Below are 15,054 nucleotides of genomic sequence, written 5' to 3'. Positions count from 1 at the left end.
CAGTGCGGTCCGTCTGTCGCTGCACTCTGAGCCTTTATTTTCTGTTGGTTTGACTTCTCGCTGTTTCCTGCCTGGTTTGAAAGTGTTTGTTGTGGTCAGCATCAACATCACTGCCACCAGCCGCAGAGAGCACCAGAGAGCACCTGAGAGAACCAGAGAGAACCAGAGAGCACCAGAGAGAACCAGAGAGAACCAGAGAGCACCTGAGAGCACCTGAGAGAACCAGAGAGAACCAGAGAGCACCTGAGAGAACCAGAGAGCACCTGAGAGAACCAGAGAGCACCAGAGAGCACCAGAGAGCACCAGAGAGAACCAGAGAGAACCTGAGAGCACCAGAGAGAACCATAGAGCACCAGAGAGCACCAGAGAGAACCAGAGAGCACCAGAGAGCACCAGAGAGCACCTGAGAGCACCAGAGAGAACCTGAGAGCACCTGAGAGAACCTGAGAGAACCAGAGAGCACCTGAGAGCACCTGAGAGAACCTGAGAGAACCTTGCATTCAGGATCACCTCAGAGCAGAGGACCTGTTCTCAGAGCAGGCGGAGAACAGAGCAGAACCGTGCTACGTTCCGGTTCATGAGGCTCCTGTGATGGACAGTAGAACCCTGCACACATGCTGTTGGACTCTCAGAGCGGTTCTCATATTTCACTGTTGGATGAATCTGAACAGTCTAGATAATATTTGCTAATTATCATTAATGTGTCATTGATCAGCTCCCGTCTGTAACGACGGGTCTGCTGTTATTTAAAACCACATTGTGACACGCTGCTGATGAATCTGTGGACACATTCTGACACCTCATCAGTGGCATGACTGGGGGGCACGTTAGAAAACTTTCCTCGTTAATATGAGCTCTGTGCTGTTTGAAGTAGCTTCTTTTCCCTGATACTTCATACTATTTATTTCTTGTTAGCTTGTTTTTCTCAGCAGTGTGTAAGTCAGCGTTTGATGTGTAACAGTACACAGAAGTCACAGTATGTTTGAAGTAGTGTGTAACAGTACTCAGAAGTCACAGTTTGTTTGAAGTAGTGTGTAACAGTACACAGAAGTCACAGTTTGTTTGAAGTAGTGTGTAACAGTACTCAGAAGGCACAGTTTGCTGTGATGGTTCAACATGAATACATGAACCTTAACATGTACCGACCTCGCGGTTCACTCAGCGCTTTGATTGAAACGAAGCAGCAGGAACTCAGACCCACACAGAACATCTCCAGGTCATTTGATCCAAAAACTGTGTGTGTGTGTGTGTGTGTGTGTGTGTGTGTGTGTGTGTGCGTGCGCGTGCGTGTGCGTGCGCGTGCGTGCGTGTGTCTATTTGTGTCACTGGGAACAAACCTTTCAATGTGGAGCAGCTGAACAGGAAGTGGAAGTCCATATCTGTTTCCCTGGAAATCACTCACTCTCTCACACACACACACACACACACACACACACACACACACAGTCCTGCTGTGTGTGTTATTCCTGTCATATAAGCAATAAATACTGAATATGAACTTGTGTGCGTGTGTGTGCGTGTGTGTGCGTGTGTGTGTGTGTGTGTGTGTGTGTGTGTGTGCGTGTGTGTAGGTCATCACCCCCTGCAGACGTCTGATCCTTTGTGCAGACAACAGGAAGGAGATGGAGGAGTGGATGGCAGCTCTGCGCAACATCCAGAACAGACAGAACTATGAGGTGTGTATTACCAGTGTGACCAGCAGCGTGAATACCAGTACACGATGCTGACTCTGTGTCTCTCCCAGTCCACCCAGTACAGCATGGACCACTTTAGTGGAATGCACAACTGGTACGCCTGCTCTCACGCCAGACCGACGTACTGTAACGTCTGCAGAGAGGCGCTGTCAGGAGTGACGTCACACGGCCTGTCCTGTGAAGGTACGCGCAGTACTACACACAGTACTACGCACTGTACTACGCACTGTAGTATACCAGTGTACATTTTGTGTACAGACAGTACATACACAATACACACAGTATGCACACAGACAATACACACAGTACACAGACAGTACACAGGCAGTTCAGACAGTGCACAGTATACACACAGTACACGGCACAGAAGACAATACACACAGTATACACAGTGTATACAGGCAGTACACAGACAGTACACAGCAGATGCAGTACACAGTGTGTGTGTGTGTGTGTGTGCGTGTGTGTGTGTGTGTGTGTCAGTGTGTAAATTTAAGGCTCATAAACGCTGTGCAGTCAGAGCCACCAACAACTGTAAATGGACGACACTGGCTTCTATCGGGAAGGACATCATCGAGGACGAGGATGGGGTGAGACACACATGAATATTCCTGGACTTTAACGGTGACAGTAAACGCCTCTTGCCCGGCTGACCTCTGACCTCCGTCCTCAGGTGTCGATGCCTCACCAGTGGTTGGAGGGGAACCTGCCGGTTTCGGCTAAATGTAACATCTGCGATAAGACTTGTGGTAGTGTCCTCCGTCTGCAGGACTGGAGGTGTCTCTGGTGCAAAGCCATGGTGAGTCTGGTTGCTATGGTTATGGTTACTATGACTATGAGACCATAGTTACCACCTGTCACTTCAGTCAATGAAACTCATCATTTCCTGCAGATATTTCACATTAAACAAAGGTCACGTTCATTTCGTCCTCGTCTAAGACAGACGTTCAGTTCACATGTTTAGAGAAGAGGTTTCCAGCCTGGGGGTCCACAGAGACCCCGCCGTGCACACAGACGTTGGGGGGGGTGCCAGTTCTCCGTCTCAGAGTGTCCCTCTGTTCTGCAGGTGCACTCGGGCTGTAAGGAGCAGCTGTCCTCTAAGTGTCCTCTGGGTCAGTGTAAAGTGTCCGTCATCCCTCCGACAGCACTGAACAGCATCGACTCTGACGGTGAGACTCACCTGATCGTCCCTCAGACAGTTCGACTTCTTCACCTGCTCTCTCTGTTCGTACAGCGCTGGAGTGTGCTTGATAATGACCTGAATGCTGATTTGTGTGTCGAGGTTTCTGGAAGGCGTCGTGTCCTCCGTCCTGCACCAGTCCTCTGCTGGTGTTTGTCAACTCTAAGAGCGGAGACAATCAGGGCGTCAAGTTCTTGCGGCGCTTCAAGCAGCTGCTGAACCCGGCACAGGTGTTCGACCTGATGAACGGAGGACCACACCTGGGGTGAGAGAGGGACAGAGAGTTTGACACGAGCAGGTTGTCTCTAAACTTTGTGTGAACGATGTGGTTCTCTGTCAGTCTGCGTTTGTTCCAGAAGTTTGACACGTTCAGGATCCTGGTGTGTGGAGGAGACGGCAGCGTCGGCTGGGTTCTGTCTGAGATCGATGCTCTCACGCTGCACAAACAGGTACACACACTCAGGTGATAATCATTCAAATAATAACTTTATTCATGGAGCACCTTTCATGAACAAGAAATGGAGAAAAACAAAAAAACAAATAAGAGACGACCAACACATACATACATGACAGACGTACTCCTGAAACTAAAGCCCAAACACAGTCTGAAGCTGCTCGACGGCAGGGGACATGGAGGACATGGAGGACAGGGAGGACAGGGAGGTGGGACTCCATATTCAAAGCTAGAAGTGTAGCAGAGTGTTACAGTTAGAAGGTGTACAAGAGGAGCCCCTCCCTCTCCTTCGACAAGGACTAACCAGAGACCAGGGCTCATGATTGGATGGAGTGGAGATGACCAGAGCCTTACGTCTAGCCCCGAGCCAGACCCAGGATTCATCAGGGACGATGACGGGAGGGGGGACAGAATGGACAACAGTATAAGACTCTGAGATTCTCTAACCTGCTGGTTGTTCTCGGTTTGTGCTGGCCTGAAGATGATGGTGTCCATGAACCTCTCAGCTTCCTGGATCTGGTGTAGCGCGGCGATTCTTTCATCCGACTCCGTCACCTTATCAGCAAGACGGGCGCAGCCGACACGGCCAGATGGGGAGTTGACTAAGGCCATGGATCATAGACAAGGTGGTAACACGGGCCCATCAGATGTACCCGCTGCAGAAATCTGGCTTCGGTTGGGAGGTGGTAGCGTTTTGACACCTGGTATCTCCCCACTGGCTAGCTAGCTCTCATGCTAAGAACAAGCTAGGTTACGCTGGCAACAAATCGAGTTTGCGGCAGGCTAACCCAGCTGGGAAACTATGGGTCCAATCAATAAAAGCTTCTGCTTTGTTCTACGTTGTTAAATCAAACACATAAAACAACAAAGATCTAAAAGAGTTTTATAAATGTGGCTTAAAACTGGACCAAAAACCTTCAGAGACACGCCACACCGACACAGCAACACGTTTCAAACAAGTTAGGACAGGAGCAACAAAAGACCGGGGGGGTTTAGGAACGCTCCAAAAACACCTGTTCAGAACATTCCACAGGTAAACAGGTTGACTGGTAACAGGTGACAGTATCATGGTTGGAGATGAACCATCCTGGAGAGGCTCAGTGGTTTTCAAACGTTGTGGTTTGCAGTCTGAGGGAACAGATTTGATGTAAATGACTGATTTTTATTGTGTTGTGTGTTTTGATGTTAGTGTCAGCTGGGAGTTCTTCCTCTGGGGACCGGGAATGACCTGGCTCGGGTTCTGGGTTGGGGTTCTGCATGCGATGATGACGCTCAGCTGCCTCAGATACTGGAGAAACTGGAGAGAGCCAGCACCAAAATGCTAGACAGGTAAGTGATGCTAGACAGGTATCTGACCGTGAATTCTCTTCAGGTGTTTGGCAGTATATTTTCTATATCAATATTTCTATTGTTCTTTTGTGGTGACATATTTGTTGTAGTTCTTTATGTAAAATATACATATATGTAGTCAACTTTCATTTTTGTTGTTATCCCTGCTACTATTGATGCTGCCTGTAACACCTGAATTTCTCCAGCTGGGCGTTAATAAACTTTTATCTTAGCTTAGAGCGGTAGGTGATGGCAGACAGGTGAGTGATGGTAGACAGGTGATTGATGTTAGACAGGTGAGTGATGTTAGACAGGTGATTGATGTTAGACAGGTGAGTGATGGCCCATATGTAACTCATGTAAGAACAGTGAGATGATAAACAGGTATCTAACATTAGACAGGTAACTCACGTTAGACAGATGAGTGATGGTAGACAGGTGAGTGATGGCAGACAGGTAACTCACGGTAGACTGGTTAGCGATGGTGGACAGGTGAGAGATGGTGGACAGGTGAGAGATGGTGGCCAGGTGAGTGTGGTGGACAGGTGAGAGATGGTGGACAGGTGAGCGATGGCAGACAGGTAACTCACGGTAGACTGGTCAACGATGGTAGACTGGTTAGAGATGGTGGACAGGTGAGTGTGGTGGACAGGTGAGAGATGGTGGACAGGTGAGAGATGGCAGACAGGTAACTCACGGTAGACTGGTCAACGATGGTAGACTGGTCAGCGATGGTGGACAGGTGAGAGATGGTGGACAGGTGAGTGTGGTGGACAGGTGAGTGTGGTGGACAGGTGAGAGATGGTGGACAGATGAGAGATGGTAGACAGGTGAGCGATGGTGGACAGGTGAGCGATGGTGGACAGGTGAGTGTGGTAGACAGGTGAGAGATGGTAGACAGGTATTTGACATTAGACAGGTAACTCATGGTGGACAGGTGAGCGATGGTGGACAGGTGAGCGATGGTGGCCAGGTGAGTGTGGTGGACAGATGTCCACATCAGACAGCAGATGAAGCTGAAAACACTAACAGCAGTTGTTCTTCTTCCTGCTGCAGGTGGAGCATCATGGTCTATGAGACCAAGTTTCCACGACAACACTCTGCATCCACCGTCACAGAGGACTGCAGCGACGACTCTGAGGTAACAGGAAATGACATCACTTCCTGCTGCTTCCTCACATTTAAGCGTGTGTTTGGGAGCTGTGTGACCTCAGAACACGCTCCAGATGTTCCCGTGTTTCAGGTGGTGCTTCACAGGTGCAGCTTCGTGTTGCTGACAGCACCTGGATTCTTTCTGTTGGCTCACTGTAGAAAAATGAATGGATGCATGTCGCGTTCAGGGAGCTTTCAGGTGTATTGATGATACTGTTTTTTGGTTGAATACATTGATTCGATAGAGTGGTTTTCATATTTTTCTTGATAGCAGGTGATGATAAAGCACCTGCACACCTGTTCTGTAGCTGAATTTAACTTTGGCAGTAATGTCACATTTATACCAGACAACATTTGACTGACTGATTCAGGTGAGATGTAAAGTGAGAACTAAAGAACTAGAAAACTGTTTTTATAAGCTCACTGAACTCTGTGCTCGCTGATCCAGGTTCAGCAGATTCTGACCTACGAGGACTCAGTGGCTGCTCACCTTTCCAAGATCCTGACCTCAGACCAGCACTCTGTCGTCATCTCCTCCGCCAAGTACGACTGTGTGTCTGTCCGTCCAGACGGTGTCGTCTCCTGCTTCTGTTCGTGGATCTGAGTCTCATTCGTTACTGACCTCGTGTCTGTGTTTATGTCTTCAGGGTTCTGTGTGAGACGGTGAAGGACTTTGTGGCTCGTGTCGGCAGAGCGTACGAGAAGAACACAGAGAGCTCGGAGGAGTCCGAGGCCATGGCCAAGAAGGTGCCTTCCTGTTGTTCTGGGTCTCAGAAACAGTCTGTAGCTGTTTGAGGCTTTGAGTCGTATCCCGTCTTCTTCAGCACTGGGATGCTTTCTCTGAGCACTTTCATGACCTCTTGTTCATGTTCAGTCTTAACGTACAGGTGAAGTCAGAGGTGTAGGTGTGTGTGTACAGCTGTGTTGTTTGTACTTCCTGTGTGTGTACAGCTGTGTTGTTTGTACTTCCTGTGTGTGTACAGGTGTGTTGTTTGTACTTCCTGTGTGTTTAATGGACGGCTCCTCTTTGTCTCAGTGTGGAGTGTTGAAGGAGAAACTGGACTCTCTGCTGAAGACTCTGAACGAGGAGTCTCAGGCCTCCACCATCCTGCCCCCCGCTCCTCCCCCCACCATCGCTGAGGAGCAGGAGGAAGTAGAGGGAGTCATACTGCCTCCTCCTATTCATCATCCTCCTCCTCCTCACGCCCCCTGCTCCCCACGGACCAATACCTCCTCCTCCTCCACAGCAGCCGCCATCTTTAAACCTCGAGAACAGCTGATGCTGAGAGCCAACAGTCTGAAGAAAGCCATCAGACAGATCATCGAGCACACTGAGAAAGGTACGCAGACAGAGAGACAGACAGGTCAGACAGACAGGCAGATCATCGAGCACACTGAGAAATGTACGACAGACAGAGAGACAGACAGGTCAGACAGACAGACAGATCATCGAGCACACTGAGAAAGGTACGCAGACAGAGAGACAGACAGGTCAGACAGACAGGCAGATCATCGAGCACACTGAGAAAGGTACGACAGACAGAGAGACAGACAGGTCAGACAGACAGACAGATCATCGAGCACACTGAGAAAGGTACTACAGTCAGTCAGGCAGACAGACAGGCAGACAGACAGACAGACAGGTCAGTCAGACAGACAGTCAGTCAGTCAGTCAGACAGACAGACAGACAGGTCAGTCAGGGAGACAGAGAGACAGACAGGTCAGACAGACAGACAGATCATCGAGCACACTGAGAAAGGTACGACAGGCAGAGAGACAGACAGGTCAGACAGACAGACTGACTGACTGACTGACAGATCAGACAGACAGACAGGAAAACAGACAGACAGAGAGACAGACAGGTCAGACAGACAGACAGATCATCGAGCACACTGAGAAAGGTACGACAGACAGGGAGACAGACAGGTCAGACAGACAGACAGAGAGACAGACAGACAGACAGATCATCGAGCACACTGAGAAAGGTACGACAGTCAGGCAGACAGACAGGCAGGCAGACAGACAGGTCAGTCAGGCAGACAGACAGACAGATCATCGAGCACACTGAGAAAGGTACGACAGTCAGGCAGACAGTCAGTCAGTCAGTCAGTCGGACAGACAGACAGACAGACAGGTCAGTCAGGCAGACAGACAGTCAGGCAGACAGACAGACAGGTCAGACAGACAGACAGTCAGTCAGACAGGTTAGACAGGCAGACAGACAGACAGGTCAGGTTTACATTGACTCTCATTGTTTTGTGTGTTTTGCAGCTGTGGATGAACAGAACGCTCAGACTCAGCAGCAGCTCTTCTCTCTTAGTCGAGCTGAGGAAGAGGAGGGTCTGGTTGAGGAGGAAGAGGAGGAGGAGGTGGAAGAAGATAAGATGTCCCTGCAGTCGTCGTACAGCGTCAAACACCGCAACACTCGCAGAGGTCAGTGATACTGCTGCTGATATTAATACTGCTTATATTAATACTGATAATATTAATACTGCTGCTGATATTAATACGGCTGCTGATATTAATGCTGTTGCTGATATTAATACTGCTGTTGTTATTAATACTGCTGCTGATATTAATACTGCTGCTAATATTAATACTGCTGTTGATATTAATACTGCTGCTGATATTAATACTGCTGCTAATATTAATACTGCTGCTGATATTAATGCTGCTGCTGATATTAATACTGCTGTTGATATTAATACTGCTGATATTAATACTGCTGCTGTTATTAATACTGCTGTTGATATTAATACTGCTGATATTAATACTGCTGCTGTTATTAATACTGCTGTTGATATTAATACTGCTGTTGATATTAATACTGCTGCTGTTATTAATACTGCTGTTGATATTAATACTGTTGATATTGATACTGCTGCTGTTATTAATACTGCTGTTGATATTAATACTGCTGTTGATATTAATACTGCTGCTGTTATTAATACTGCTGTTGATATTAATACTGATGCTGTTATTAATGCTGCTGCTGATATTAATACTGCTGCTGATATTAATGGTGCTGTTATTAATACTGCTGTTGTTATTAATACTGCTGCTGTTATTAATACTGCTGATATTAATACTGCTGCTGTTATTAATACTGCTGATATTAATACTGCTGCTGTTATTAATACTGCTGCTGATATTAATACTGCTGTTGATATTAATACTGCTGCTGATATTAATACTGCTGCTGTTATTAATACTGCTGTTGATATTAATACTGCTGCTGTCATTAATACTGCTGATATTAATACTGCTGCTAATATTAATGCTGCTGCTGTTGCTGCTTCACCTGGAGCTGTAAAGGAATTCTAAATGGTTTCTACTTGTTGATGCTGTGTGATTCTCATGATGAATTTAGTCGTATGTCTGTCTGTCTCTCTGTGTCTACAGTCAGTAAGACACCCTGTGAGAAACTGATCAGTAAAGGCAGCCTGTCACTGGGCAGCTCTGCATCACTTCCTGTCCAGACAGGAAGTAGGGAGAACATGCCCATGCTCAACACAAAGATCCTCTATCCTGGTAAGAAGATCTGAAGTCAAACGCAAAGTTGATGTCAGCATGACAGCAGTTTGGTGTTAACCTGCTTACCTTTGTGTGTGTGTGTCTCTCTGTCTGTCTGTCTCTCTGTCCAGGTCTCAGAGGTATATCAGGTTCTCTCTCCAGCAGTTCTGTAATCAGTCGACTGTTGGTTAACGCAGACCCATTCAGCTGTGACCCTGACAACATGTAAGACTGTTTGTGTATTGCAACATTAAACCATGTGACAGTTTCAGTTTATAATGAGCTTTATTGCAAGGTTTGTAGTGTTTATAACAAGATTTGTAATGAGGTTTATAACGAGGTTTATAATGAGTTTATAAAGAGGTTTATAAAGAGGTTTGTAATGAGGTTATAACTTGGTTTATAGAGAGGTTTGTAATGAGGTTCGTAATGAGGTTTATAAAGAGGTTTATAAAGAGGTTCATAGTGAGGTTTGTAATGAGGTTTGTAATGAGGTTTATAAAGAGGTTTATAAAGAGGTTCGTAATGAGGTTTGTAATGAGGTTTATAAAGCGGTCTATAAAGAGGTTTATAAAGCGGTTCATAGTGAGGTTTGTAATGAGGTTATAACTTGGTTTATAGAGAGGTTTGTAATTAGGTTCGTAATGAGGTTTATAATTAGGTTCATAGCGAAGTTCGTAATGAGATTTATAATGAGGTTTATAATGAGGTTTGTAATGAGGTTTGTAAACAGGATGTCCCAGAACTCATTGATGCTAAATGAACTAAAGAGAACATATTTCCTCTGTATTCGTACTCCGTACGACTGGCTATCAGATTCCATTTTAAATTCTCATTTGTTTTTAAAGCACTTCATGGATTGACTCCCACTCTCCTATCAAGCCTTTTAATTCCTCATACCCCACTGAGAACATCCTGGTCCTCTGAGCAGACATGAATTTGACTATTTGACATAATCTGTAGGGGGCACTCTGATAGCTCCCCTGGTAGAGTGTGCAGCCTGAATCTGGAGAGACTCTTATTATTGATATTACAATAAAATCAGAGAGTAAGATTTGATCTTCACCAGCAGCTGATTACTGCTGTGTGGAGTAACTGAGTAACTAAGTAACTGTGTGTGTGTGTGTGTGTGTGTGTGTTCAGGGACTGCTACACTGAGAAATGTGTCATGAACAACTACTTTGGAATCGGGCTGGACGCTAAAATCTCTCTGGACTTCAACAACAAGAGAGATGAACATCCAGAGAAGTGCAGGTACAAAGCAAAGTTTATTTTATTCAACCTTTATTTAAAACTGTAAAGGAACAAGGACGTCTCTCTGTGAACCATGAACACTGTGTCACATAACAACACACAGAGAACACAGTGGAACACAGATGGCATGCAGAAATCAGACTCTGATGATGCTGTTTCATTTTTATTTGTGATGTCACATCTTTGTTTGTTTTAATTAAAAAAATCTATTAATTTGATGTAAAACATTCTGACTCATTATCTGCTCAGGAGTCGCACAAAGAACATGATGTGGTACGGTGTTCTGGGAACCAAAGAGCTGCTGCACAGAACCTACAAGAACCTAGAGCAGAGGGTTCTACTGGAGGTGAGACACAAACAACCTGGGACAGGCTGTTGGTTCTGCTGGTTTCAGACCATTACAAGCACACAGTCAGGTTTACATTCCCAGTTTCATACCAGCACAGAGCAGTTTGAAGAAAAGCGCCAACGAGTTTTTAATCAAGCGACAGTTTTCAGTGCGGACAGGAAGTGATGTCAGCAGTGACAGTCACAGACAGGAAGTGATGTCAGCAGTGACAGTCACTGCTGACATCACTTCCTGTCTCTTCTCCAAAGGGGGGGTAGTCAGTTTTAACCAGTGGAGTCAGACCATGTTGAGGATGATGATGTTGCTTCATTCAAGGAACCAAACTAACAGCTGATTCTGTTGACAGTGTGACGGGCGCCCCATCCCTCTGCCCAGTCTGCAAGGCATCGCCGTGTTGAACATCCCGAGTTATGCAGGAGGAACCAACTTCTGGGGAGGAACCAAAGAGGACGACGTGAGAACCGAACCTGTCTGTCCGCCTGTCTGTCAGCACTGACCGCGTGTCTGTTGTAACTGTCCGTCTGTCTGTCTGTCTCTCAGACGTTCACAGCTCCGTCCTTTGATGATAAGATCCTGGAGGTGGTGGCGGTGTTTGGTAGCATGCAGATGGCCGTGTCCCGAGTCATCAACCTGCAACACCACCGCATTGCACAGGTCTGTCTGTCTGTCTGTCTGTCTGTCTGTTTATTTGAAAGGGACAGTACACATTAATGAACATCAGTATGTGAGTACATGTGTAAATGTGTCGGTGTTAGCTAATTTACATCCGTAGTCCCTCGGCAGGTAATAGACAGACAGACACATAGGAGGTAGACGAGTAAAGAAAAGAAGGAATATATAAAAAAAAAAAACAGTACACAAGGAGTTCACATTAAAATACCCATTCATACATAGACATAAAGTGCAGTGTGGATTCTATAAAGTGCCAGTTGTTAAAGTGCAGATGCATGGATAGCTACATAGATCCACATGTGGTGACCCACACCTGCCGCTTAGAGTGGACCAAGACATCAGATACTAAGCAGCAGATGAGAAGTCACATTCACAGATTAAGAACACAAAGATAGTAATCACAGTGCAGTTCATGCATACATACGTATATGTAGGCATGAACTGCACAACAACAACAACAAACAAAGACAGTGTCTGTCTGTCTGACTGTCTGTCTGACTGACTGTCTGTCTGACTGACTGACTGACTGTCTGTCTGACTGTCTGACTGACTGACTGACTGACTGTCTGTCTGTCTGTCTGACTGTTTGTCTGTCTGACTGACTGACTGTCTGTCTGTCTGTCTGACTGACTGACTGTCTGTCTGACTGACTGACTGACTGACTGACTGACTGTCTGTCTGTCTGACTGACTGTCTGTCTGTCTGTCTGACTGACTGACTGACTGACTGACTGTCTGTCTGACTGACTGACTGTCTGTCTGACTGACTGTCTGTCTGTCTGTCTCAGTGTCGGACAGTGAAGATCACCATCCTGGGTGATGAAGGTGTCCCGGTGCAGGTGGACGGGGAGGCGTGGGTCCAGCCTCCAGGTTACATCAAGATCATTCACAAGAACCGAACCCAGACTCTCACGAGGGACAGAGTGAGTCCTGCAGCCCAGCTCGTCAACCACAAACAAATATATATATATATATATATATATATATATATATATATATATATATATATTATATATATATATTATATATATTAGGTACAGCAGTCTAATCCAACGATGCAGCGTCATGCAGAGAGTTCTGTCTAACATTTAGTCCAAGCTGATATGAAAGAGATGGACACAATAATAGAAACATCTGTCAGTTCACCAGCAGCTCAGAGTACACGATGACGTGTTTCAGTATCAGTGTGTTACTGTGTGTGTTACTGTGTGTGTTACTGTGTGTTACTGTGTGTGTTACTGTGTGTTACTGTGTGTTACTGTGTGTGTTACTGTGTGTTACTGTGTGTGTTACTGTGTGTGTTACTGTGTGTTACTGTGTGTTACTGTGTGTGTCACTGTGTGTTACTGTGTGTGTTACTGTGTGTTACTGTGTGTTACTGTGTGTGTCACTGTGTGTTACTGTGTGTGTTACTGTGTGTTACTGTGTGTGTCACTGTGTGTTACTGTGTGTGTTACTGTGTGTTACTGTGTGTCACTGTGTGTTACTGTGTGTGTTACTGTGTGTTACTGTGTGTGTCACTGTGTGTTACTGTGTGTGTTACTGTGTGTTACTGTGTGTGTTACTGTGTGTGTTACTGTGTGTTACTGTGTGTTACTGTGTGTGTCACTGTGTGTTACTGTGTGTGTTACTGTGTGTTACTGTGTGTGTCACTGTGTGTTACTGTGTGTTATTGTGTGTGTTACTGTGTGTTACTGTGTGTCACTGTGTGTTACTGTGTGTTACCCTGTGTGTTACTGTGTGTGTCACTGTGTGTGTCACTGTGTGTTATTGTGTGTGTTACTTTGTGTTACTGTGTGTTACTGTGTGTTATTGTGTGTGTTACTGTGTGTGTTACTGTGTGTTACTGTGTGTTACCCTGTGTGTTACTGTGTGTTACTGTGTATTATTGTGTGTGTTACTGTGTGTTACTGTGTGTTATTGTGTGTGTTACTGTGTGTTACTGTGTGTGTTACTGTGTGTTACTGTGTGTTACCCTGTGTGTTACTGTGTGTTACTGTGTGTTATTGTGTGTGTTACTGTGTGTTACTGTGTGTGTTACTGTGTGTTATTGTGTGTGTTACTGTGTGTTACTGTGTGTGTTACTGTGTGTTACTGTGTGTTACTGTGTGTGTCCAGGCATTTGAGAGCACCCTAAAGTCCAAGCTGATATGAAAGAGATGGACACAATAATAGAAACATCTGTCAGTTCACCAGCAGCTCAGAGTACACGATGACGTGTTTCAGTATCAGTGTGTTACTGTGTGTGTTACTGTGTGTTACTGTGTGTTACTGTGTGTGTTACTGTGTGTGTTACTGTGTGTTACTGTGTGTGTTACTGTGTGTTACTGTGTGTTACTGTGTGTGTCACTGTGTGTTATTGTGTGTGTTACTTTGTGTTACTTTGTGTTACTGTGTGTTACTGTGTGTTATTGTGTGTGTTACTGTGTGTTACTGTGTGTTATTGTGTGTGTTACTGTGTGTTACTGTGTGTTATTGTGTGTGTTACTGTGTGTTACTGTGTGTGTCACTGTGTGTGTCACTGTGTTACTGTGTGTGTCACTGTGTGTTATTGTGTGTGTTACTGTGTGTTACTGTGTGTTATTGTGTGTGTTACTGTGTGTGTTACTGTGTGTTACTGTGTGTTACCCTGTGTGTTACTGTGTGTTACTGTGTGTTATTGTGTGTGTTACTGTGTGTTGCTGTGTGTGTTACTGTGTGTTACCCTGTGTGTTACTGTGTGTTACTGTGTGTTATTGTGTGTGTTACTGTGTGTTACTCTGTGTTACTGTGTGTTACCCTGTGTGTGTTACTGTGTGTTATTGTGTGTGTTACTGTGTGTTACTGTGTGTTATTGTGTGTGTCACTGTGTGTTACTCTGTGTTACTGTGTGTTACCCTGTGTGTGTTACTGTGTGTTACACTGTGTTATTGTGTGTTATTGTGTGTTACTGTGTGTTACTGTGTATGTTACTGTGTGTGTTACTGTGTGTTACTGTGTGTTACCCTGTGTGTGTTACTGTGTGTTACTGTGTGTTATTGTGTGTGTTACTGTGTGTTACTGTGTGTTACTGTGTGTGTCACTGTGTGTTATTGTGTGTGTTACTGTGTGTTACTGTGTGTTATTGTGTGTGTTACTGTGTGTGTTACTGTGTGTTACCCTGTGTGTTACTGTGTGTTACTGTGTATTATTGTGTGTGTTACTGTGTGTTACTGTGTGTTATTGTGTGTGTTACTGTGTGTTACTGTGTGTGTTACTGTGTGTTACTGTGTGTTACTGTGTATTATTGTGTGTGTTACTGTGTGTTACTGTGTGTTATTGTGTGTGTTACTGTGTGTTACTGTGTGTTACTGTGTGTGTTACTGTGTGTTATTGTGTGTGTTACTGTGTGTTACTGTGTGTTATTGTGTGTGTTACTGTGTGTTACTGTGTGTGTTACTGTGTGTTACTGTGTGTTACTGTGTGTTACTGTGTGTGT

At 45.4% G+C, this 15,054-nt stretch overlaps 1 protein-coding gene across 5 annotated transcripts in view; it reads left to right on the top strand.

Annotated features, from left to right (window-relative positions):
• Positions 1-15,054, top strand: part of LOC121608955 (diacylglycerol kinase delta-like) — a 31,383-nt gene that overhangs the window by 7,793 nt on the left and 8,536 nt on the right. For all 5 annotated transcript variants that reach the window (XM_041940404.1, XM_041940405.1, XM_041940403.1 and 2 more), the window contains 20 exons: positions 1,572-1,676; positions 1,745-1,877; positions 2,178-2,284; positions 2,368-2,493; positions 2,761-2,863; positions 2,977-3,139; positions 3,215-3,323; positions 4,518-4,657; positions 5,714-5,798; positions 6,258-6,352; positions 6,457-6,556; positions 6,846-7,149; positions 8,082-8,243; positions 9,213-9,341; positions 9,455-9,548; positions 10,467-10,577; positions 10,827-10,923; positions 11,273-11,380; positions 11,467-11,580; positions 12,386-12,520. In XM_041940404.1, the coding sequence (XP_041796338.1) occupies positions 1,572-1,676; positions 1,745-1,877; positions 2,178-2,284; positions 2,368-2,493; positions 2,761-2,863; positions 2,977-3,139; positions 3,215-3,323; positions 4,518-4,657; positions 5,714-5,798; positions 6,258-6,352; positions 6,457-6,556; positions 6,846-7,149; positions 8,082-8,243; positions 9,213-9,341; positions 9,455-9,548; positions 10,467-10,577; positions 10,827-10,923; positions 11,273-11,380; positions 11,467-11,580; positions 12,386-12,520 (2,520 nt within the window). The remainder of the gene's footprint in view (positions 1-1,571; positions 1,677-1,744; positions 1,878-2,177; positions 2,285-2,367; positions 2,494-2,760; positions 2,864-2,976; positions 3,140-3,214; positions 3,324-4,517; positions 4,658-5,713; positions 5,799-6,257; positions 6,353-6,456; positions 6,557-6,845; positions 7,150-8,081; positions 8,244-9,212; positions 9,342-9,454; positions 9,549-10,466; positions 10,578-10,826; positions 10,924-11,272; positions 11,381-11,466; positions 11,581-12,385; positions 12,521-15,054) is intronic.

The sequence above is a fragment of the Chelmon rostratus genome, chromosome 7 (genome assembly GCF_017976325.1).
Source record: "Chelmon rostratus isolate fCheRos1 chromosome 7, fCheRos1.pri, whole genome shotgun sequence".
Lineage (NCBI taxonomy): Eukaryota > Metazoa > Chordata > Actinopteri > Chaetodontiformes > Chaetodontidae > Chelmon > Chelmon rostratus.
Note: the sequence above shows the minus strand (reverse complement) of the source record. Positions and strands in the feature narration are given on the sequence as shown.